We start from the raw sequence: 25,851 nt of genomic DNA on the forward strand, positions 1-25,851 counted from the left end.
TCTGGATATGAGAAGTTTTATATTCCAGAAGTGACAATATCTGGTGCTCTTGAGAATATCTGACAATATCTGTTCCCTGAGAATATCTGCTGCTGTTCCTCCGCTCCAATCGGTTCTTCTGACCACGTCCTTGTCAAAGTGGACATCTCTCTGGCTATTATCGGAGAACCACATCACCACCTGACCGCCGTCGAGTCTGGCATTTCACTCAAGCCGACTGGCAGGGTCTCCAAGCAGCCATCAAACTTATGGACTGGTCTCCTATCGCTACTTTCTCCAACATCAACTAAACTCATCCTGGGAATTCTTTCAAAGAAACTTGCTCTCCCTCATGTACAGATTTATCCCCTCTCGTCTTCAGTTGTCCGACCCTTCCTCCCGCCCTTGGTTCAATGAAGCTTGTGGTGAGGCAGTTGTTCTGAAACAACTTGCCTTTGCCTCATGGAAAGCAAACCCAACTGAGGGCAATCTCAGTTTCTTCCATAAAGCTCGGAACGAGTGTGTATCTACCCTCAGGAGAGCCAGAAAACAACGTCTTTCTCATCTCAAGTCTGAACTCTCAAACCTCTCTCCCTCCTCTAAATCCTGGTGGCATCAAATCAAATCTGTTTCTGGTGTATGTTCTCTCTCCATCCCCTCCCTTACCTCAAATGTCCGCACTGCTGATACCATACGTGAAAAAGCTGAATGCCTAAACTCGGTGTTTGCAGCTAAATCTTGTGTCCAAAACCCATCACTTTCTCTACCCACCTTACCCAGTCACACCTAACTGTCCCTGGACTCTGTGTCCTTTTCTCCTGACAAGGTGGAGAGCTTGCTGTCAAACCTCAACTCAGATTCTGCAACCGGTCCAGAAGGCATCAGCCCACGTGTCCTCAAAGCCTGCTCTTCTGCTCTTGCTCACCCTCTCTCTGTTCTATTCACCCTCTCATTTGCTCAAGGTCATATGCCATCTGCTTGGAAATCAGCAAACATCACTGCCCTGTATAAAAAGGTGCAAAAACAGATCCCTGCAACTACAGACCAAGCGGCCTTCTCCCAATCATCAGCAAGGTTATGGAATCCATCATCGCTTCAGATATTAAATCCTTCCTCATCTCCAATGGCTTGATTTCCGATCATCAATTTGGTTTCAGACCAGGTCACTCTACCCTGGATATGCTGCTTCTGCTCTCCAAACAATGGATGGAGGTCCTCAATGCCAGACAGGAAATCCGAGCCGTATCCCTGGACATATCACATGCTTTTGACACAGTCTGGCACCCTGCCCTGCTCACCAAACTCTCTTCCAATGGTATCCAAGGCCATCTCCACTCATGGCTCGTAGATTTCCTCTCCTGTCGCAGTCACCGTGTGGCCCTAAATGGAGTTCTTTCATCCCTTCTTCCTGTCCAGGCTGAAGTTCCTCAAGGTAGCGTTCTGGGCCCTGTTCTTTTTCTGGTTTTCATCAATGATCTCTCCGACTCTCTGGAAAATCCTCTATATCTCTTTGCTGATGACTCCACCCTCTGCCGTACCATCGGTCATCCCTCAGACCGGCAAGCAGCAGCTTCTTCACTCAATGCAGATCTGGATAAAATCACAAACTGGTCCAACATGTGGAACATGTCTTTCAATCCGGACAAATCTCACTTCGAAACTATGTCTCTTCGAAAGGACCATTTAGAAACCCCCCCCCCCCCCGCCCACCATCCACTTTCTCAACAATCCTCTGGAAGAAGTCCTTTCTTTCAAAGTTCTGGGTCTCACTATCTGCCATGACCTTTCCTGGGAAAGTCACATTTCAAACCTCGCCTCCAAAGCCAGTCGCCGACTGGGAATCCTCCGTCATGCAAAGTCCTTCCTCGGCCCTCCTGAGCTCCTGACGATTTACAAAGCTTTTGTCCGCAGTCTGATGGAGTACTGCTCTCCCCTCTGGGCTGGTGCTCCTGCCTCCCACCTTTCTCGGCTTCACGCTGTAGAAACCAAGGCATTTCGGATCATTGGCATCTCCCGCAATGAGGCTGAGTCTTTGGGCCTCTCATTCAATCACCTCAGGTTGGTCGGTGGTCTTTCTGTCTTCTACCGTCTCCTCTCCAGCCTCGCCCCCCTCCCCCCTTGCTCTCTCTGTGATTTGTCCCAACCACACTTCCACAGGGCGCTCAAGGTCCGCCAACAACCCCCTTCTGGTAAAACTACCAAAATCACGAATCACTGATCACCTTCACTCTTTCATTCCTCTTTTTTCCCGCCTTTGGAATAAACTCCCACATTCGCTTCAATCCCACTCTTCCCTCCAGGCCTTCAAAACAGCTGTTCACCACCACCTCTTATCATCCCCCATCCAAATCCTCGATCCTTTCTACCCCCAATAATCCACCCAAGTCCACCTCCTTCAAATTTCCTGCTTTCCTTCCTGAAAGTCCCTGTAATGTCCATCTTATATTCCCCATGTTCCCCATCCCATCTCTCTCCCTTCCACAGATCTCCTAATGTGTCTGTTCCCCACTGTTTTGTCCCTTCCACTCCCTCCCCTCTTGTCTCATGCCCCCCTTGATGTGTGTTGTGTGTTAGCTCTTACACGAGCCTCGACAAGGGATACAAAAAACAAAAACAAAAAAAGTGATTCTTCACCATTGAGAGATGGCACCATAAACGATATATACAGGTAGCATGATATTTCAAAAGTTATTGACAGATTTGGATGAAACTCGGTGGACAGGTTGGGTGTGTGACAATGACGAATTGATGAGATGTTTTTGAAGATCCGGATCCGGATCCAGATACTGAAATTTTTTAAGTGATTCTTCACCATTGAGAGGCAGGGCCAAAATGATATATAGCACGTTATCTCAAAAAGTTGTGGACGGATTATGACACAATTTGGTGGATGTGTTTGGAAGGTCGTCAGAACAAGCCAATTAAATTTTGGTTCAGGTCTGGATGTTCAGGTCGATCCGGCCTTTCAGTGGGATCCAAAAACAGAAACTGTTCAGCTTGGTGGAGGTATGCGCTCAACTGAGTGCCGTTCTAGTTTAAGATTCACTCGCACATTACCCGTATGGTGATTGCATTACCCTCCTGCACTGACGCACACACACACACACACACCCATGAGTTGTGGCCAATTACATTTTGACCGTGAGTAAACTTACACCTGCAATTCTGACATATCCTCAACCCCCACCACAACCGAAAGCCTCCCCCCCATAAAGCCTCAACCCCCCCCTCCCAAATCTGTCCCTTCTTTGCTTATAATATTGAAAATAACAATTGAGTGCTTTCCACACAAATAACAAGGGGTTTAGAAACTGACCTAATTTAAGCTGGAAAGCATAATGGCATAAGACAAGTGCTAAAGTAAGTTGTGTTTTTTTTCCTCATGAGATTAAAGTAAAATGGAAGGGTAAATGCAGTAAAATCTCCATTCTCACTTGAAGCATATAATTTGAACAATGTTGAACTTACCATGATAGCAAAGACTCTGTGAACTTGTTTTTGAAGTACGGTTGCTCTTTTGATAATGGTATATTCCTTTTGATAAATGATTTGGATATATAATCGACACGTGCAACATGTTGCTTTGTTTCGTTCTTCAGCTGAGTGGGTTCTGCATTCATGGATACATTGCTCGAGATGATAAACATTTATACCGGATTACTTGACTCAAAAGGAATACATTACCTTTCAATGAAAATCTCGAGTTTTATTTGTGAGCACCTGTGTGAAATTATTGATGTTGTCACAGATTCCTGGAATATACAACTCCCCATTTTTGAAGGAACCAATGGACATGGAGAGACGCCTTATTGAGGCTCGGCCACGAATCAATGCTGAACGCTTCCTCATTTCTGCCAGAAACTCAACCCGTGACTGGACTGAAATGAGCTACCAAAAGCCTTGCTCCATACCGCACATTCGTGCGAAGAAGCCTCAGGTCTGTAAGCAACAGGAATAGAGTTAAAATGAAAGCAAAATACATCAGGATATCCCAGAATTTCTGAATTGTGTTGATTTGTACCGTTTGTGTTTCCATATCAAAGTTGTGGTCGCGCAGACTATTGTGATAAAGAAATGTTGATTTTGGCGGTTTATTATTCATCTGGAAATAATTTGGTTTATAAAGTTTATATTCCTGAAAATACAAAAAAATCTTCAAATACTACTTTTAGAAACCGAGTTACTGCATATTACACAGAAATGCATCGATTTTCCTTCGGAAATGGATTGAGTTATCGATATTCATCCATGTGATTCAAAGTATTTGAAACACCGTCTTACAAATAATGCCAGAATATTTATCTGAAGGAAAATATGTGCCACACTGGCAGGTCTGATATGGGGAAATATTTTGATAAGCTATATGAAATATGGCATAATAAAAGCAGAATTCCATTTCACAAGTCCAAATGTTAAACATTAAATTTAAAAAAAACAATTAATGAATATGATACAATCCATGCCCCTTTCAGGGACCCTTTCTGGAGCAGTCTCAGATCTGGAGGCACAGATTGAAACCTCTGGAGCCAACTCTACGTGTGGCGACGTCCTTCACCTCGGCAGAGGAGGCCGCGCTAGAGCAGAAGAGGGAGGAGTGGAGAACGCGCGTTATTGATGATGCGTACGTGAGGGAGCATGCCACGCACATGCTGTTCATGTGCATGCCCCATCTCTTTTTTCACCTTCTCTGTTCCAAAGTTTTTGCCAAAACGAGGTTATCTGTCTGGGGCTTTAAATCGACATGTGTCCGTGTGTGTCTTGGGGGTGGGGGGGGGAGATACTGTACCGACTGCAACATCACATAAAAGTCAAACTACAGAAATCAGAGGTGATTATAAGTACACCTAAATTTTTAAATGATTAAGTAAATGATTGATTGTTAAGGTTTGGATCAACATATGAATCAATCATTCATTAATAAATGATAATAATTTAAAATATTTTTTAGAGTACAATTTAAGATGAATTGAATGAATCAAGATCATGCTAATTGATCAAGTGTATCAATCTCTTCATAAGTCTGAAATGTTTCTTTGAATGAGTGTTAACTTACATTTGTTAAGTAAAATCAGAAGATTACAGGTCAAAATTACCTCGACTGATATGATGATGATGGACGAATCGATTTTATGCCATATGGGGTGTGCTTCCTCTTCCAGGTTTCTGCCTTTTGCAAATCACAGAAAGAATAAGAAGTATGAGCCTCTTCTACAAACCTCATGTGCATTTGGCTCCATCGACTATGGGACCCATCATTTCAGAGACACAGATACAACTAAAAATATCTCAAAAAAGGTAATCAAGAACCAGAGGTCAACAAAACGAAAAACGGTAGCGTGTGTATTTTTTTTTTTAAACAAATACGTGTATCGCGTGATCCAAAAGTAACTGGAAAAATTTTGAAATGTACTCACATATTTAGTGTGTAAAGGGTGCATCGTAAACTTGTGAAATGTTTATTCTGTACATCGTGAACTTGAAATGAAGTCATGAGCAAAGGTACTCAAAATGTCTCCCTTTAACATTGACACACACTCAAAATGTCTCCCTTTAACATTGACACGCACTCAAAATGTCTCCCTTTACCAGTGACACACTCAAAATGTCTCCCTTTACCATCTTGGCCACCTATCAGTGACAGATATGCAAACATGAGTGCAATTTTCCTTGTTAATGGAGCAAAAGTGTTATTCAGTTATGGAGGTCATCGAGGTCTCTCCAACAATAGGGGAGCAACTCATCTAAGCAACTCTTCCCAGTTACACCACCGGTAATAGGTTTTAGAACACGCCCATTTTTCCAGTTTTTACTGAAATTTCAGCAGTTTAATGTTTCAATGTACTCTGAAATTAAAGCATAGAACAAATAATTGCAGATAAAAAAGAAATCATGGAATTGTTTTATTGAACAAAATTTAATTTATTAATTATAATTTAAAATAATAATTTTGTTGACTCATCAAAGTAGCCACCTTTTGCAGACATAACAGCCAAACATACTCGTGGCATTCTTTCCACAATTTAAATCAAATATTGTTCGGAAAGTTCTTCCCAACACTGTTGCAGAAGTTCCCACAAATGTGTTGCACTTGTCGGTTGCTTTGCTTTCACCCTTCTGTCCAGTTTATCCCAAACCAGCTCGATGGGGGTTAAGTCTGGGGACTGTGCTGGCCATTCCATGATTTGAAGCATACCGTCTTGTTCTTTCCTTCTAAGGTAGTTCTGACATAGGCTAGAGGTATGTTTTGGGTCGTTATCTTGCTGTAGAATGAACCCCTGACCAACTAGGCGGAGACCAGAGGGTATTGCATGGCGCTGCAAAATGCTGTGGTAGCCCTTCTGGTTCACTGTGCAAGTCGCCAACTCTGGATCTAGCAAAAGAGCCCCAGATCATCACGCTTCCTCCTCCATGTTTGACAGTTGGTGTCACACACTGATGAACCATCCTTTCGCCAACTCGACGGTGTACAAAAACGCTGCGTGATGAAATGAAGATTTCAAATTTTGATTAATCGGTCCATATGACCTTCTTCCCATTTTCAGTAGTCCACTGTCGGTGCTTCATGGCCCAGGCAAGCCTCTTTTTCTTATTTTGCCATCTTAGCAATGGCTTTCTTTCTGCCACTCGACCTGTCAAACCTGCAGCTCGAAGTCTTCTCTTCACATTTGAAACTGAGACTTCCTTACTTCCTCCAGTGTTAAGCTGTGCTTGAAGCTGCTGTCCTGTGAGCCACTTATCCTGCAAGCTGTTGACTCTCAGAAACTTGTCTTCTGATTGTGTTGTGGCTTTGGGTCTGCCAGACCTCTTCCTGTCAGAGTTTCCTCCAGTTTCCAAGTGCCTTTTTATGGTGTAGGAAACTGCACTCACTGACACCTTGGCTTCTTTACAATTTCTCCAAAGGAAAGACCTCCACTTTTAAGAGTTAGAATTGTCTGTCTGTCTTCCTTTGTTAATTGTCTTTTTCTCACCTTTGTGACAGCAATATACTACTTCCTGCAGTGCAATATTGTCCAAATAATGCTACAGAGGGTGTAGCAACAGAGTCTGTTCCAACACTGCTATTATACAGACAGAGGGTTTATAACTAATCAACAAAAGTTGGGACACCTGAAGGAATTGTTTGCATCAACTTTCAAGGTTTGAGTTACTTCCATTGCTGCAGAACAGCTACAGTTGCTAACTCATTACTTGTTCCCTGAAAAGGACCTTTTTTTAACAACTCTGAAATTTGCATTATTTTTCAGTTTTTGGTAACCTAAACTTTTTTTTTAACCTCTCGCAGATTACCGCTTAGCTTTATAACGTTTGAGGTCATTCACTCGACTTGAACTGCTTATATTTCAGTAAAAACTGGAAAAATGGCGATGCTCTAAAACTTTGGACCGGTCATGTATATCTTTTTTATATATGTATATACATACATATATATATATATATATATATATATATATATATATATATATATTTTACATATATATATATATATATATATATATATATATATATATATATATCTTCTTCTTCTTTCGGCTGCTCCCATTAGGGGTCGCCACAGCGGATCATCCGTATGATCCGCATAGTGATTTGGCACATGTTTTACGCCGGATGCCCTTCCTGACGCAACCCTGGTCGCCTCTTACGACACAGGGATATGGTACACCTATTTTTTAACCGGGGTATACACCGGCCCAGTATACTGGTACTCATTTCGCCGACCTCGGAAGGATGACAGGCTGAGTCAACCCCCTGGTGTATTAATTCAGTGGCTCAACGGGGCTTGAACTCAGGACCTCTTGGATCCCAAGCCGCTGCCCTAACCACTGCGCCAACACCAGGCTCATATATGTGTATGTATATGTGTATATATATATATATATATATATATATATATATATATATATATATATATATATATATATATATATATATATATATATATATATATATATATATATATATATATATATATATATATATATATATATATATATATATATATATATATATATATATATATATATATATATTTCTAACCACTCACTCATATGAAAGATTGGAACATTCCTGGTGACATGGAAAGCTGAAATTTTGCGTGCTGATGGACGTTGAAGCCAGTCAACCGGAAAAATTCACAAAATCGTCGGGCAACATCCATAAATGAAAACATAAATGAACTAGAAGGGCACTCAGTAGAGCACTACCTCCGCCACATAATGCCTGATCCAGGAGAACATATTGGGCCCATTACATTTTTGAGATATCATGCTATACAGTACTATATCGTTTTTGGCCCTATTTCTCAATGGTGAAGAATCACTTTTAAAATTAAATAATCCTCGTTTCCGGATCCGGATCTTCACTAAAATCTAATCAGTTCGTGTTTGTCACACACCCAATCTGATCGAGCGAACTCGGGCATTTTGCCTCTCGATGACAGAAATAATCGACAGTGGTTGCCAATCCCATTGTAGATCGCAGTGTTCGCTTGAAATGGTCTCCCCCCTCAGGCGGAGTGCACTTCATACCGTTCTGCAAGTATATTAGCAGTAGCTAATTTGTGCCTCATCTACCGCTGCCATAGATGATTTTCTGACTATACTTTGTCTGTTTCCTATCCCTCAACCTGCCTGGCATTGTTGTACCTACCAGTTTAGCTCTCTGGGTTTTTGGAACACACTCAATGTGATAGTCAACCCACAGTGCCCGAATCACCCCCACAGCCATCCCAAATGCCCTCGTGCTGTGCTGTTCTCTAGCAATTTAAGAGGTGAGCCCAGCCAGAACATAAATCACAAGCACTCTAGCATTTGGGCACTCGGGCTTAACCTGTACGGTCCTCAGGCACACATGGGCATAGCACAGGGAGAGCGCTGGATGCCATCCCAGTATTCGAAAACCCGATGTTTTCGCCTGTCGCCTGTCACACACCCAACCTGTCCACAAAATTTCATCCGGATCCGTCCTCAACTTTTTGAGATGTCCTGTACACAAACAAACAGACAAATCGACAGAAAGTGGTGAAAACATAACCTCCTTCACCTTCAGTGGTGGAGGTAATGACAAAAAAAAAAATCACATGTCGGTGAGCAACCTGAGACAATGGGGAAGCACGCTTTGTATGCTTACACAATGTGCAAGCACACTCTGCTCATATCTTTTGTATGCTTATATATATATATATATATATATATATATATATATATATATATATATATATATATATATATATATATATATATATATATATATATTTTCACCATTCTCATAAAAAATTAATTTTCAAAATCCAGATTGGATAACAGCAGGTCTCCCCCCTTTGAAATCAACTGCTCATAAAATTATGTGCAAGTGAGTTCCAAGAAAAAAAGAGAATTTTCTGCAAGTTTTATGTATGGCATGTTCACAGACTCAATCGAGATATCTTTGACTGCACTAACAGGTGATGGACTTTGCTGTCAGGACACTCTTGACAATGATTGAAGTGACACCTTGGAATAATGATTAAAATTTGAGATTTATTACATGAAGTGAAGAAAATCTGTCAGTGCCTTTATACAAGCTGTTAACTCCTGCTGTTGCTGTTTGGAATTTTTTTTATTGTTACCTGAACAATGCATCAAACAATGATTTTGTTAAGATCACTCCCCGAGACTATGGCATGAGATTATCTCAGAATTACAAATCAATGTTTTTCAACCAAAATTTAGGACAAGGTTATGGTGTTTAATTGACTTGAGTCATGATTCTGCGACACCTTGGAAATCGACAATATTTTCGTTTGTTATCTTCAAACCAAACCAGGTTATTTTTGAAAATGTGAAGAAGAAGATGGGAAAATATAAATTGTTGACTTAAGACATCCAGGACTGTTATTCTTGTTTGATTGTGTTTTTTCATTCAAATCAGCAATAAACAAATATGGTTTTTTGAAAGAAGTGGCATAAATGTCATGTAGACTATGTTCTAAAGAATATCATAAAAACAGCTGGTTCAGGCCAGGAATTCCCTGGATGAGGAAAGTCATGGAATCCATAACCATGCCAACTTAAAGTCGTCACTCAATTATGGACATGTTACTGCTTCCCTCTCTGCAATGGTTGGACGTAAATCTTAAACAAGAGGTCAGAACAATTTGGCTGGACACATCTCAGGCATTGGACACAGTCTGGCATTTGTTCTGCTTCGATAAGTGTGCTGCTGCAGCATACAAGGCCATCTTCATACCTACTTTTCTGCTTTTCTCCATTCCAGTAGTCAACATATTGGGATCAACGGAACTCTCTCCTCTCTCAGTGGAAGCTGGATTGCTCCAAGGCAGTCATGGGTAATGGTTTTGTTCCTCATCTATAGACACAACCTTTCCAATGCTCAAGAAAACTCTCTCTTCCTTTTCCTTTTTGCACATGAATCCACATTCCATCTTACAGTTATACGCAATCCCACTGACAGGCAGACAGCAGCTGTGTCACTCTCTGCTTTTTCGGAAATTCATAAGATGCTGCTTTGACAAATGGAACCTGTCTTTCAATCTAAGCAAATCTCAGTCTCAGTCTGTCACTCCACAAGGAAAAACAAATGAACCTACCTCTCCATTTCCAACATCAGCCAATGGAAGAGGTCCCATCTCTTGAACTTCTTGGTCTCCACAATTTGCCGCGACGTCACCTGGCTGACCGAGCAAAGCTGACCCCCAAAGCTCACTGCTGACTGAGCATACTCTGTCATTCCAAATCATGTGTTGAGAAATCAATACTCAGCCTACAAGTTCCTTGTGCATAGCTCATTGGGATACTACTCTCCCCTACAGACTCATATCCCAGCATCACATCTGTCCTCCCTGGATTCTGTGGAATCTAAGCCCCTCATCATTAAAAGGCATCTCCCATGCCGAGGTCATAGCACAAGACCTGTTGCTGTTACATTGTAAACTTGTTGTTGGCCTCTTTCTTTTTTCACTGACTCTCTTCCAGTCTTGCTTCCTCTGCTAATTTCAGCCCTTTAACCTTACTCTACCCAGCTCCTCCAAGATGGTCACATTCTTCCAGTAACTCTCCCCTCGTTAAACTCCCAAAATCGAGGCTGAATAACCACCTTCCTCCACTATTTTGGTCATCTGGTCTCTTATTTGACGAAATGCCTTACAAACTACCTTGGTGGTTCAATCACTCTTCCTTCAGGTGCTTCAAGCAAGCAGTGCATCACCTTCTCACTTTATTCTTCATCTTTGCCCAGGATCTTTTCTCACCACTTTAAGCCTATCTAACTCAACCCATCTATTGTAGGACACGTTCCTCCTCTTTTCCTGTTCATTGCTTCCCTTGCTTGTTTTGTTAAACTGTGGCTCCACTGCCCCGCTCAGTATGTTGTGCTTTTACCCTTTGTTACCTCGCTTTTCCATGACCATAGATCTTGGAGAAAAGTCATATTTGTAGAAAGCTGCTTCTCCCCACCCTCACCTGTTTTGCATATGGTGCATCCACAAAATTGGAAGGAGAAGGAACCATCGAAATGCACGAAAATGTCCAATTATGATCGGTCCTTTTATTAAATATAATTTTTGGTAAAGTTGGACACATCTATTTAAGAGCCTTCTGTTGTATTGCAACAGTTTATGAATGCCTCTTTTGGCAACATGATCTTACTGGTCCATATGTGCTCCAGAGGCAAGAGAGTTTAATGGGTTTGAGGTCAGGACTCTGTGCAGGTCAATCAAGTTCTTCCACACCGATCTCAACAAATCATTTCTGTATGGACCTTGCTTTGTGCACGGGGACGTTGGCATACTGAAACAGGAAAGGGCCTTCCCGAAACTATTGCCACAATTTTGGAAGCACAGAATCATGTAATTGTATGCTGTTACGTTAAGATTTCCCTTCACTGGAACTAAGGGTCTAGCCCGAACCATGAAAAACAGCCCCAGACCATTAATCCTCCTCCATCAAACTTTAGAGTTGGCACTATGCATTCGGGCAGGTAGCGTTCTTCTGGCATCTGCCAAACCCAGATTCGTCGGTCAGACTGCCTGATGGTAAAGCGTGCTTCATCACTCCAGAGAAGGCGTTTCCACTGCTGCAGAGTCCAAGTGCGGTGAGCTTTACATCACTCCAGCTGACGCTTATATCATGCATGGTGATCTTAGGCTTGTGTGCGGCTGCTCGGCCATGGAAACCCATTTCATGAAGCTGTCAATGAACAGCATTTGTGCTGATGTTGCTTCCAGTGGCAATTTGGAACTCCGTAGTGAGAGTTGCAACCGACGACTGACGATTTTGACACGCTACGCACTTCAGCACTCGGCGGTCCAGTTCTGTGAGCTTGTGTGGCCTACCACTTCATGGAAGAGCTGTTGTTGCACCGAGACATTTCCACTTCACAATAACAGCACTTAGAGTTGACCGGGGCAGTTTTAACAGGGCAGAAATTCGATGAACTGACTTGTTGGATAGGTGGTATCGGATTACGGTGCCACGTTGAAAGTCACTGAGCTCTTCAGTACGGCCCATTGTACTGCCAATGTTGATCTACGGACTTTGCACGGCTGTGTGCTTGATTTTATACACCTGTCAGCAATGGGTGTGGCTGGAATAGTTGAATCCACTGATAAGAAGAGGTGTCCTCATACTTCTGGCCATGTAATGTGTGTGTGTGTCTATACATTATATATATATATATATATATATATATATATATATATATATATATATATATATATATATATATATCTCTCAAATACACATGCGCGCGCGCGCGCACACACACACACACACACACACACACACACACACACACACACACACACACACACACACACACACACACACCTCGTTTTTTTCACACACAACTGTTCCGAACAATTATATCTCTGTCGCACACACACACACACACACACACACACACACACACACACACACACACACATACACACGGGGTCTGCCAAGCAGGCGCATGAGACAGCCATTATAAAACTTGCATTGTTCATGTGAGAAAATTCTGAGATTAACCTGAAAACTCAATAGCTCATTGAGCTGTCACCATGTAAATGATGAGATCCTTGGGTTTAAGTCCCGGGTTAAGTTGGAGTTTTTTCACACTGGCACCATGCAGGAATTTGTTCCTGTTTATTAAATTTATATATGAGGTTTATCTCTTAATACACCTACACCTGCACCTGCACATACAAACACAGGGTTTGCCGAGCAGGCATGTAAGACTGAATATATATATATATATATATATATATATATATATATATATATATATATATATATATATATATATATATATATATATATATACATATATTGAAACATGAGGAGTGAGACGAGCACTCTGCTGATCCCCATTGGACACAGTCCACAACCCTATGGAGATTGCATGGCGAGTGTGATCTGTGTCCATTGGGGATCAGTGGAGTGCTCATCACACTCCTCATGTTTCGCTTTTCCTGCTTGTCACATCCTGTGCCTTCTGGTTGAATGGTTTGCATTAGCAGGAACAATTGTCGAGGTGGCAGACAGATGGTTGAACTGTGTGGATGATGCGGTTTTACCCTGTGAGACATAATCCGCGGTGATGCTCACCATAACAGTCAGGAGGTGCGTCTGACACACACACACACACACACACACACACACACACACACACACACACACACACACACACACACACACACACACACACACACACACACACACACACTACATGGCCAGAAGTATGAGGACACCCCTTCTTATCAGTGGATAAGATATTGTTGTGGTTACCAAATTCGCAAACCACCATTCAGGTCCCTTAGGTGAGGTATCTCGGTAAGTGCATGTGTAGTTAGGCCCAAACCCGTTGTCTAGTGGGAATACATGTCATTTATGCGAGCTGCGACTCTTCAGGATAGCCGTTTTTCTTTTACTATCTTTATTTTGGACCAACCGCCATGATTACCACCACAACCACAACATCAACCACCAACCACAACGCCGCTTCACCACAACCGCCACGACCTTCACGTCACACCTCGCAACCGTAGCATCGCCACCGTTCTTGCCCCGCTGTGGGTACCGGTGTTGGACTCGTGCAGGGCGCACGTCGAACAGCGTGTACAAAATCACGGATTTTGTGCTTCAAAAACGACACACGCCCACTTTTTGCCGTCCAATCGGTGAGCGAGGGGCGATTTGGCCCCGCCTCCAGAACGATCGATATATGCAAATTTGTGGATCAAAAAGCCTTCACGCCCACTTTTTCCCGGGCCAATGGGGAGCGAGGTGAAAGGTCAAAGGGAGGGGGTCAAAGGCGAAGCTACGGGGGGGATAAAAGGACCGTGTTCGTCAGTCAAAGAAGTGTGGAAGTCTGGAGCCCGAAGCCTGCAGTAGCTGGAGAAGGAGGAGAGAGTCCAAAGAAGAGTCCAACGGGAGAGTCCAAAGAAGAGTCCAGAGTCGGAGAGTCCAGAGGCGGAGAGGCGGCAGCGGCGAAGGCAGACGAGGGGGTGCTCGCGTCGGTGCCGGGAGCTGCACGCCCGAGGGAGGCCGACAGCGCGACCTGGCCGAGGTGGAGACGCACACCAGGGATAATAAAGATCCTCTATACCCCGAGCATCAACAACCCCCTCCTGTTTCCCCCCGCGCTGAGATAGTGCGACCAAGGGGGCCCCTTTCCACCCCCTGCCAGACACCGTCCACGAGGCCCGCGGGTTGCGGCGCCATCGCCGCTCCGCGTCTCATTACCAGACGGGTAGGCGCGACCCGGTCTCGGCCTCAGGCCCGCCTCATCCTTGAGGGATTTCTTTTCCTTGGTTTTGGGTATGTGTTGTCGGCGCCGTCTGTGAGGTAGAATTGTATAAGTGTTGCCGTGTGCTCGGTAGTCGGTATTAGCTCTGCACTGTGTTTTCACTTTTATATTTGCTTTTTGTGTAAATGGAATTGTGTTTTCTTTTTTTTGTGTGCATTTGGTGGAATTGTATTTGTGTGCTTCCCGTGTGCCGCGAATAAATGTGCTTTATTGTTGAACTGTTCTCCCGCTTCGCTTCGTCTTTTCCCCCATTGAACCCTCATCTTGCTTCACGTAAAGGGTTGGTAGTGGGCTGAATACGCCCGATAATTAATCGAACCGTCGAAGTCGACGATAACACCGCTCGGTTATTCTGATAGTACGGAACGGGTCGCTTAAGTGGCCCGTGTCCGAAGTCGACCTGCGGCGAGGTGCGATCGCCCGGTCTACCCTCCGCGTGGGTACTTAGGTAGGTCGAATTTGGCGAGCAACCCTATCCCACGCGGGGCTGATTGGCTCGATCGCGGTGAGACCGAAAGGTCCACCCGTGACTGGTTCCCGGCGTTAGTCCGAGAGGGTCACGACTGGATTGTCCGTCCGGTGGGCGACGTGCCGCGATTCGAGTTACGTGGCCGTCAGCACGCCGGCGGGCGCGAAATCCGCAACACTGGTGTCAGGTCGTGCGATACAAATTCATCGCCCTCCTCGCGACACTGGTATCGGAGAACAGGAAAACGGGCTCTCCTGTCTCCGGCTAAATTCACGGGAATCGGTCCAGGGGTGAGAGAAGCGACCCCCGATTCCCTCCAAATTACGAGCGAGCTAAATTAACCCTTCACGAGAAGCAAGATGGCGTCTCAAGGCGAGCGGGAGCCGGGGGTATTAGAAATGTATATGTGTAGTAATGTAGAATCCATGGTCCAGGATGGAATCCCCGAGCAGGAAATGTTGATTGTGCAGGAACACGGACTCGCCCAACTGAACCCAGGGCCCGAGGTGGGTGCGGCAGCGGCCGCGGTGTATGACACCTTCCCCCCCCCCTCTCCACCAAGACCCTTCCCCAACCCCTGCCGAAACGGCTCACCCAAGCGCACCCGACATGGCCCAGCTATTCACCATGCTTGCAAAAATGTATGCGGAAATGACAGCGAACATGATCAAGCAAATGAACGAAAAGATGGATACATACACAAATGAAATGAAAAACGGAATGAAAGGCATGAAAGAAAAGATGGATACAAACACGAATGAAATGAGAAACGAAATGAACAAGCAAATAAATGGAGTGGAAGCAAACATGAAGGAAGAAACTAAAAAGCTGCGGGGTGAGACGCAGAACATGGGCCGATGCCTGCAGGCGGGCATGAAGGCCGTGACAAAGGAAATAATAGTTGAGACAAGGGAGGTAAAGGGTGAAGAGTTGGCAGAGACACGGGAGATAGAAAAAATAGAGGAAAGACTACACGAGGAAGACGGGGTAAGTGACGCACACACACACACGGAGGTAGTGGAGGACAATGGGGGTGAGCTCGCGGAGCGTGCAGGGACCCGGTGCGAGCAGCTGGATGGCCTCCTCCAGGAACAAGGGGAGGGAGTCTGCCCCCTTGAGGCGAGTCACGACCAGGTGAGTTCGGTCGTGCTTTGCGAGGTTGAGGGGAGGAGTGCTGTGGACGGGTGCACGGAGAGCTTGGGGGGTATAGAGGCCCCGGAGACCCTTGTGGGGACACGAATCCCCAGTGTAGTTGTCCCTGTGTGTGTGGTGCAAGGCGTGAGTGCGTTCCCGTGTGTGGAAGCGACCCCGTGTGTGAGTGGTGTGGTGGCGATGGTGCCGGAGTACGTGCTTCCCAGCACGCCGTGTGTGGATGAGGCACGGTGTGTGGATGAGGCACCGCGGTTGAGTGCCCCCGCGTGTATGAGTGAGGGACGTTGTGTGGAAGAGACCGCGTGTGTGAGTGTCGCCGTGTGTATGAGTGAGGTACCGCGGGTGAGTGCCCCCGCGTGTATGAGTGAGGCACGGTGTGTGGATGAGGCACCGCGGGTGAGTGCCCCCGCGTGTGTAAGTAGTATGGTTTGTGTGAGTAGTGAGGCACGCGTGAGTGAACGGCCGAATGCAAGGGAGACCGTGTGTGTGAGAGAGCGGTATGTGAGGGAGATGTCGGTTGGCATGCGGGAGCACGCAGCCGCGTCTCCCGGTGTGAATGTGATGGAGTGGACTGTGTGCGTCGTAACACGCAGGTGTGCGTGGGTTGAATGGCGACGACGGCGACAGAGGAACGAAAGCCGAGTAGCGGCTGGAGCTATTTCGTGGACCGTGCCGGGTTCACCCAGCAGTGAGCACGCGGTTCGTGCTGTGCAACGCACGAGACCGCCACGTGCTCGCTTGCGAGAGTGAAGTCCCGGTCCGGAAACGCACGCGGTGGATTTGCCGATCCCGCGGACGGACAAAGTTTAGGCAGGACTACGGATTTGGACCGGACGGGTTCTCCACGCGATCGTGTGTGTTAAGCTCCAACGGGCAAAGCACATGTGTTCGCGTGGGGAACCCCTCGAGACGTGGGGCTTGTGTTTTTTTTTATGCGCATGGTGACGTCATGGCTGCACGTGTGGTTGGAATCCGGCAGGAGGGGTATCTCTGCCGGATGGGACCGTCCAAGGAGGGACGAGGAACACGTGCAGCTGCATGACGTCACGGGCAGGTGTAAAGTGCGCGAGCTCTGAGTTGCCGCGCAGGTGCTGCGCATGAAAAAAAAAAAAAACAAGCCTCACTTTCGGGTGCACAGGATTCCTGGGCAAGGGGTGAAAGACCCCCTTAACCCTGGGCACAGGATGGAAACTAGTTAGGGGGAAGGGTTAGCTTAGTTAGACCGACTTCATGGGGCAGGGGTAAGTCCTCATGGAGTCCGTGGAATGGATTAGGTAGAGGGATTTAGTGAGCTTTAGGTTGGGAAATAAAATGATTGATTTGGAGACAGAGACAGACTTTGGATGTGTAGTGGGGACGTAGCTTAGCTACGTAGGTTAAATGGAACGTGCTATAGTTTAAGGGACGACGTGGGAGCACGAGTTAGTTAGGGGATGTAGATAGAAGGATGGCAGAGTTCAGTGGTGTGTGTGTTGAAGAGTTGTTGGTGAGTGAATTGGAAGCGTGTACATGTTGAGTGAGGTGGAAGCATGTGCTTGGTGAGTGAGTGAGGCCAGCGGGTCTGTGTGTGTGGAGTGAATGGGGAATGCATGGTGCGATGAGTGATTGGGGGGAGGAGTGACTCCCGCCCAAGGGACCCCGGGGTCAGAGTAAAGTGAGTTAGCTGGGTTAGTCAAATTGAAAAATGGAGGTCGTTTTGCTGTTGGTGGGAAAGTAGGCTCGAAACCCATTTGGAGGGGTGCAGGAGCCCTGTTGACGGGCTTGGGAGCGTGGCTGCGAAAGGTGAGTATCGCTGAGTGGGTACCCCGGGCACCAGGCTAGTCGGCCGCGGTAGGCCAAGGGCCCATGGGGGCCGGGATAGAGTAGTGGGCACGGGTGCGCCTGCTTGGTGCGGGGGCCCGGGGCGCCATTAGCCGCGTGGGCAGTGTTGTGGGCACGGGTGACCCTCGGAAAGGGGCCCGGGAGGCCGGCCTGCCACGTGTGCGTTTCAGGGGAGGTGCCATGGGGGCACTCCCGGTGTTAGCGAGCTGGTAGGCTAGGAGGCAGTGTAGTGCCCGGGGGTGCCATAGCGGGAGAATCGGCACCGGGTCGTGCCTGCCAAAGGGAGCCACGTGTCCCAGCCAGGAGACCGTGTGAGGGCACGGAGAGAAAATTGGGGGGCGAGGCCCGAAATTGTGAGGACACCAACACAGGCGACGGGAATCTGGGTTGTTAGAACCAATAGTTTAAGCGAGAGGCGCTTGTTGAAAGCCCCGGGGTAGTTTAACAGTTAAATGGTTAAGGTAGATTAGGAGATGTACCCCTCCGCACCATCCATCCCCTCGCTGTCGTTGTGGGCCGCTGGACCCACTTTGGTTATAGATCGCCGAACTCTGAGGAGGCCATTCTGAGGCTTCGTTGGGCCTCGACGCAGGACGTTAGCTCTCCCTTATTCCCCTCCGGGAAGGGAACGTAGGGGTTGGGAGTAGGCTAGGTGACAGGATAGGTTAGCCGAACAAGGACGATAAAGGGGGTTAGGGGACGATTTATAGTGGGGAAGTAAAAAAATAAAAACAACAAAAAAAATAAGTGGGGGCTAAATTGGTTTTTCACAAATTAAGGGAGTGGGTATGTACAGTGACAGGCAAAGGCGATAGGTTGGGAGGGAGACAGGTAGGTAGGTCCGAGCCCGCCTTCCAAGTGGCCAGCACCACCGCACTCCCTCCACCAACCTCCACTGAACGGCAAAGGCTGGCCAGCTTCATCTGCGGGCTGTGTTTGCCTGCTTGCCTTTGCCATGCCATGCCCACTGCCCAGGTTCACCAGCCCCGTTCAATTTTTGCTTTGCCCCCCCCCCCTGTTCATTTCCATGTGCGCCAGGATCCGCAAGGCAACAGTTTGCAAGCTGCGAGAACTGCCCTGTTGGCAGCTACAACAAGGGCCTGCAGTGGCGGCCCGTGCACCGTGTTTGCGTCCATCCATTCATGCATCCATTCGTTGTGCTCATTGCGTGTGCCGCTTGAGCTGGCACGGAGACTGCGTTTGTGCAGCCCATGCACCGTTGTGGTTCACTGCGTTCAGTTCAAAAGGGAAGGCCTTGGACTGCGTGTGAGCAGCCAGCCACGTTCCCTGTCACCTGCATTATTTGAGTCAGAGACTGCATGTGGGCAGCCTGGCTCCCTGCTAACTGCTTTTCTTTTGCAGAGTTCAGTGATCCTGGGCCATGGTTTAGTGTAAAATTTGTAAGTTAAGGTTAAGATGTACTGTAAATATGAGTGCGCCCCCGGCATGTTTGTCTTAGCGCCGGCAATTTTATTTAAGTCGTCCGTGTGAGTGAGTTTGTTTAGATAGTTACGCAGCCCTCAGGTTATTTATTTTGGGGACACGAATACCATGAATGTCGCACTCAGGGATCCGTAGATAAAATGTACTAGGGGAAAACTACACATGATGGCACACGAAAATTTGACGACTCGGGACGAGTCTGTAAAAAGGGAAGGGGGTAGTGTTGTGGTTACCAAATTCGCAAACCACCATTCAGGTCCCTTAGGTGAGGTATCTCGGTAAGTGCATGTGTAGTTAGGCCCAAACCCGTTGTCTAGTGGGAATACATGTCATTTATGCGAGCTGCGACTCTTCAGGATAGCCGTTTTTCTTTTACTATCTTTATTTTGGACCAACCGCCATGATTACCACCACAACCACAACATCAACCACCAACCACAACGCCGCTTCACCACAACCGCCACGACCTTCACGTCACACCTCGCAACCGTAGCATCGCCACCGTTCTTGCCCCGCTGTGGGTACCGGTGTTGGACTCGTGCAGGGCGCACGTCGAACAGCGTGTACAAAATCACGGATTTTGTGCTTCAAAAACGGATCAAAAACGACACACGCCCACTTTTTGCCGTCCAATCGGTGAGCGAGGGGCGATTTGGCCCCGCCTCCAGAACGATCGATATATGCAAATTTGTGGATCAAAAAGCCTTCACGCCCACTTTTTCCCGGGCCAATGGGGAGCGAGGTGAAAGGTCAAAGGGAGGGGGTCAAAGGCGAAGCTACGGGGGGATAAAAGGACCGTGTTCGTCAGTCAAAGAAGTGTGGAAGTCTGGAGCCCGAAGCCTGCAGTAACTGGAGAAGCTGGAGAGAGTCCAAAGAAGAGTCCAACGGGAGAGTCCAAAGAAGAGTCCAGAGTCGGAGAGTCCAGAGGCGGAGAGGCGGCAGCGGCGAAGGCAGACGAGGGGGTGCTCGCGTCGGTGCCGGGAGCTGCACGCCCGAGGGAGGCCGACAGCGCGACCTGGCCGAGGTGGAGACGCACACCAGGGATAATAAAGATCCTCTATACCCCGAGCATCAACAACCCCCTCCTGTTTCCCCCCGCGCTGAGATAGTGCGACCAAGGGGGCCCCTTTCCACCCCCTGCCAGACACCGTCCACGAGGCCCGCGGGTTGCGGCGCCATCGCCGCTCCGCGTCTCATTACCAGACGGGTAGGCGCGACCCGGTCTCGGCCTCAGGCCCGCCTCATCCTTGAGGGATTTCTTTTCCTTGGTTTTGGGTATGTGTTGTCGGCGCCGTCTGTGAAGTAGAATTGAATAAGTGTTGCCGTGTGCTCGGTAGTCGGTATTAGCTCTGCACTGTGTTTTCACTTTTATATTTGCTTTTTGTGTAAATGGAATTGTGTTTTCTTTTTTTTGTGTGCATTTGGTGGAATTGTATTTGTGTGCTTCCCGTGTGCCGCGAATAAATGTGCTTTATTGTTGAACTGTTCTCCCGCTTCGCTTCGTCTTTTCCCCCATTGAACCCTCATCTTGCTTCACGTAAAGGGTTGGTAGTGGGCTGAATACGCCCGATAATTAATCGAACCGTCGAGGTCGACGATAACACCGCTCGGTTATTCTGATAGTACGGAACGGGTCGCTTAAGTGGCCCGTGTCCGAAGTCGACCTGCGGCGAGGTGCGATCGCCCGGTCTACCCTCCGCGTGGGTACTTAGGTAGGTCGAATTTGGCGAGCAACCCTATCCCACGCGGGGGCTGATTGGCTCGATCGCGGTGAGACCGAAAGGTCCACCCGTGACTGGTTCCCGGCGTTAGTCCGAGAGGGTCACGACTGGATTGTCCGTCCGGTGGGCGACGTGCCGCGATTCGAGTTACGTGGCCGTCAGCACGCCGGCGGGCGCGAAATCCGCAACAATATATATCGCGATATATATATATATATATATATATATATATATATATATATATATATATATATATATATATATATATATATATATATATATATATATATATATAGCGCCGGGAGAAGAAGTGTTGTAAGGGCCACATCGGCCATTTTGGAGTTAATCTCATATTGCACTATTTTAACCCTTACCCTAACATCCGAGCCTATCATCTTCATCTTCTTCATCATCATCATCAAAAAAATGTCGCTTCCATCACTCCTCCTCGCCGGGCCTCATGTATATATATATATATATATATATATATATATATATATATATATATATATATATATATATATATATATATATATCTCTTCTTCTTCTTTCGGCTGCTCCCGTTAGGGGTCGCCACAGCGGATCATCCGTATGATCCGCATAGTGATTTGGCACATGTTTTTCGCCGGATGCCCTTCCTGACGCAACCCTGGTCACCTCTTACGACACAGGGATATGGTACACCTATTTCAACCGGGGTATACACCGGCCCAGTACACTGGTACTCATTTTGCCGACCTCAGAAGGATGACAGGCTGAGTCAACCCCCTGGTGTATTAATTCAGTGGCCCAACGGAGCTTGAACTCAGGACCTTTTGGATCCCAAGCCGCTGCCCTAACCACTGCGCCAACACCAGGCTAATATATATATATATATATATATATATATATATATATATATATATATATATATATATATATATATATATATATATATATATATATATATATATATATATATCTCTCTCTCTACTGTATACATACATATACATGAGGGTAGTCCAAAAACAGCAAAAAAATTAAAATAAAAATTCAGATGTTGTCTCCATACGCCTTAAATTATTCTACTATGATTTAATAACGCGAATAAAAAAATTTAAGTTGATCGGAGGTGATTTAGAGGTCGCTCCATATGACGACTTTTAGTTTCATGAGTTGGTTAAATTAGGGTATGGTCAGGTACGATTACGGGTACTTCTGGATGTCCGAGGTAGAAATGGAGTGCATTTTCGAACTCTATGGGGTTGATTTACTCTAAGAAATGACTGCACCGACAATGAATTCACTACCATTTCGAAAATATGACCGAAAACAAGATTTATCATTACTGGAGTTGAGTAACTAATCCTACTCATTTCGATATTTTCTCATCTATAATTAATTTGTTGTCCGTCTAAACTTTTCTTAGAGTAAATCGACCCCACTGAGTTCGAAAATGCAGTCCATTTTCACCGAGGGAGTTCAGAAGTGTACGGATTCGCATCTCACCATACCCTAATTTTTCAATCGATGGAATTACAAACTATTAGAATATTTCGTCTCATTTACCAAATACCACTATCATCTCCACCTGTATTGCTGTCTCCCCTCCCACCTGAACTTATTTCTAGCCGGCCCAACATCCAGTGTTTTAGATTCAATGATTCACGAAAAATATGTTAGTTATTTATTTAGTTATTATTATGTTAAATTAGGGTATAGTGAGATGCGAATCCGTACACTTCTGAACTTCCTAAGTGAAAATGCACTCTATTTCCACCTCGGACATCCAGAAGTACCCGTAATCGGACCTGACCATACCCTAATTTATTCAAGTCATGAGACTAAAAGTCGTCATATGGAGCGACCTCTAAATCACCTCCGATCAAGCTAAAAAAAAATTATGCGCGTTATTGGATCATATTAGAATAATTTTAAGCTTGTGGAGAAACATTCTATTTTTTTTCGACTTTTTTGGACCACCCTAATATACATACCTGCATATACATACATGTGTATACATATATATATATATATATATATATATATATATATATATATATATATATATATATATATATATCTTCTAAGGGTAGTACAGGAAAAAATAATTCCATCCAGATCAGCAACAAGATGTTTATGAGGAAGGAGAAACTTTGAGATCCAGATTTGGAGAAGGATCTGGATGCCATTAGTCAAATAGCTTAATAAGTAGAGCTGCATGTTAAATATTAATTCCCTTACAAAGAAACCATTAAGCCCATTAAGCCTGCACAATTGTTGCCAACCTATGGTTGTTTGTCCATGTTCTCGCATTTTAAAATGCTGAGCATCAATCAAGGAAGCAGCACATACCATTTTTAAAGTGTTCAGTATTACTTACTTTGTAAAGGTACCCTTCATTAGACGGGATTTGAACCTCCAATCTCCCAGACTTAGAGGGGACACACTAACCATTACACCACCGAGTCCTTTTAATATTGTTTAGACTTTACATTATAGACAGCACAAAAACTATTTCATGAAAATGCCTTGAGCTGTTCCTTTAATTATCAAAAGTGTGTCCAGGATTGAGTGGCAGGAAGAAAGCCCAACTCGTGATCTGAGATTACACGGTTAAAAAAGAGAATGGGCTTGAGGTCTTCTGTGATGATTGATATCATTGTCTTGCTGATGAAAGGAAGAAGGCTGACCTATCTGTAGTTTAGAGGCTGAGTATTGGCACTCATGTGTATCTTCATGACATAAAAGCCACCTTCCCAAGTGAGGGGAAGTAACCACCCCTGAAGTATGTTTGCAGAACAGCAAGGAAAGAGGAAGGGCTAGTTTTGAGGTGAAAGCACCAATGCCATCTGAACCATTTGCAGAAGAGGTGTTAAGGTTGCTAAGATACTGATTTCCTTATGTTGATGATAAGCTCACTTGCACAGTGAAGCAGCCTGTATGTAACGGAATGGAAGGGGATAGAAATGAGATGGGACGAGGAGACAGGGATTTTGAACCCAAGCTTTTTGGTAAAGACCCCATTCAGGCTCTCTGCCTACTTGTGAGCTGTCCATTGTGACTTTCTACTTATTTAGTGAAGGAGTGGAAGAACACGTTCCTGGGATAGTCTTGACCAGTATTTTGAAGATAAAATATAGACAGAAAGAGTTGACCTCAGGCAAACATATTATTTGACTCGTTCTTCAGATAGATATAAACTGAGTTTCAGCCATGTCAAATCCATACCTTAACTTGGTATCAGTATCTGCATCCGTACCTTCACCAACTGTAAGTTCCCAATCGTGGGATTGACTTTCGGAATGAAGAAGGCAAAATCCTTGCGAGATGTTGCCTCACTGTATGCTTCTGTGTACTTCCTTATCTTCATCAAGAGCTGTTGCTAAGGAAGTAGATGACCATTATCGAAAAGAGATAGCCGATCACAGAATAGGGTAGTCTATTTCATAAGTACATCTGCTTTGTCAAAAATGCCTTATGCAGTAAACTTGGCAGCTATTGGAAAACTGCCAACGGAATGTATAGTTTCAGGAAACATATCATCCCAGATAAGCAAATGACACGCAAATTTAACATTGCTTTATCCAGCTGAGAAAGTGTACCATTTGGTGAGATACAGGTCTGAAAGTTGGCCAGCTGGGTGAGACCTGCCAAGTCAGAGAAGGTGTTGATGCTATTCCAAGGTTGGAGGTCATAGAGCTCAACTCAAACCAGTCAGCATGGTGGCAATTAAAATCAACATTGAACAAGAACAGGGATCTTTGATATGTGGAAAGGATGTAATCCATGTGCGTTGAGAGTGCATGAAAGATGGTGTCCCTGTCACTCAGGGGATGGCATAAGCAGACACAAAAGAAGGTGCTTTGGCAGGAAGAGATGCTGTGCAAGATACACTTTGGCACTGGGGTGGACGGGGGAGGGTAGAAGCGTCATGGGGAAGGATGCTACAAACAGATAGCAACACCAGATCCTGCATGTGAGGCAGGTCAGTAAATGCAGTTGGGTCTATATCAAGAAGGGAGATGAGCGAGTCTCAAACAGCTCTGATGAGTTAGGTTTTGTGAAGGTCCCCTTCATTAGATTACGCAATTACCTGGGAAAGGAGGTCAAAACTATTACAGTGAAATCTGAGGGACAGAAATGGGAGAGAATGAGATGGAGAAGGAAGAGAGGAAAGGGGTGGAGAGACTGATAAGAATAAAAAGTGGTCAGGAGGTGTTGAGGGTTGGGTGGGGGGAGAGAAGTGGGAAGGGAGGGAGAGAGCAGAAGGATAAGAATAAGTTATGAGGTAAGGGCTGTGTTTTTGTTTTTGTTTTTTTACAGCTGGGAGTAAGGCTCATTGAAGACCAGTCAAACAAATCACAAAAACAATAGCCAGACATGAGACAATACTGGACTTGACTTGGACAAAATGAACTGGTAGAAGAAAAGTGGTGGGAAAATAAGTAGAAGCAGTGTTGAGGGAAGGAGCATACAATCTTGAAGGGTAAATGGGGAAAGACG

The 25,851-nt window shown here is 45.5% G+C and overlaps 1 protein-coding gene across 2 annotated transcripts in view; it reads left to right on the forward strand.

The window, feature by feature from the left end:
* Positions 1 to 25,851, forward strand: part of SPATA17 (spermatogenesis associated 17) — a 72,419-nt gene that overhangs the window by 40,863 nt on the left and 5,705 nt on the right. The window contains exons 7-10 of one of the 2 annotated variants that reach the window (XM_085887369.1): positions 3,728 to 3,916; positions 4,452 to 4,600; positions 5,139 to 5,274; positions 9,419 to 9,823. In XM_085887369.1, coding sequence (XP_085743495.1) covers positions 3,728 to 3,916; positions 4,452 to 4,600; positions 5,139 to 5,274; positions 9,419 to 9,484 — 540 coding nt within the window. In that variant the 3' untranslated portion in view covers positions 9,485 to 9,823. Of the gene's footprint in view, positions 1 to 3,727; positions 3,917 to 4,451; positions 4,601 to 5,138; positions 5,275 to 9,418; positions 9,824 to 25,851 lie in introns of those variants that run through there. The other variant, XM_085887370.1, reaches the window with a different exon arrangement.

The sequence above is a fragment of the Eptatretus burgeri genome, chromosome 7 (genome assembly GCF_056783735.1).
Source record: "Eptatretus burgeri isolate ZD-2024b chromosome 7, Ebu_testis_v1, whole genome shotgun sequence".
In the NCBI taxonomy this organism is placed as follows: domain Eukaryota; kingdom Metazoa; phylum Chordata; class Myxini; order Myxiniformes; family Myxinidae; genus Eptatretus; species Eptatretus burgeri.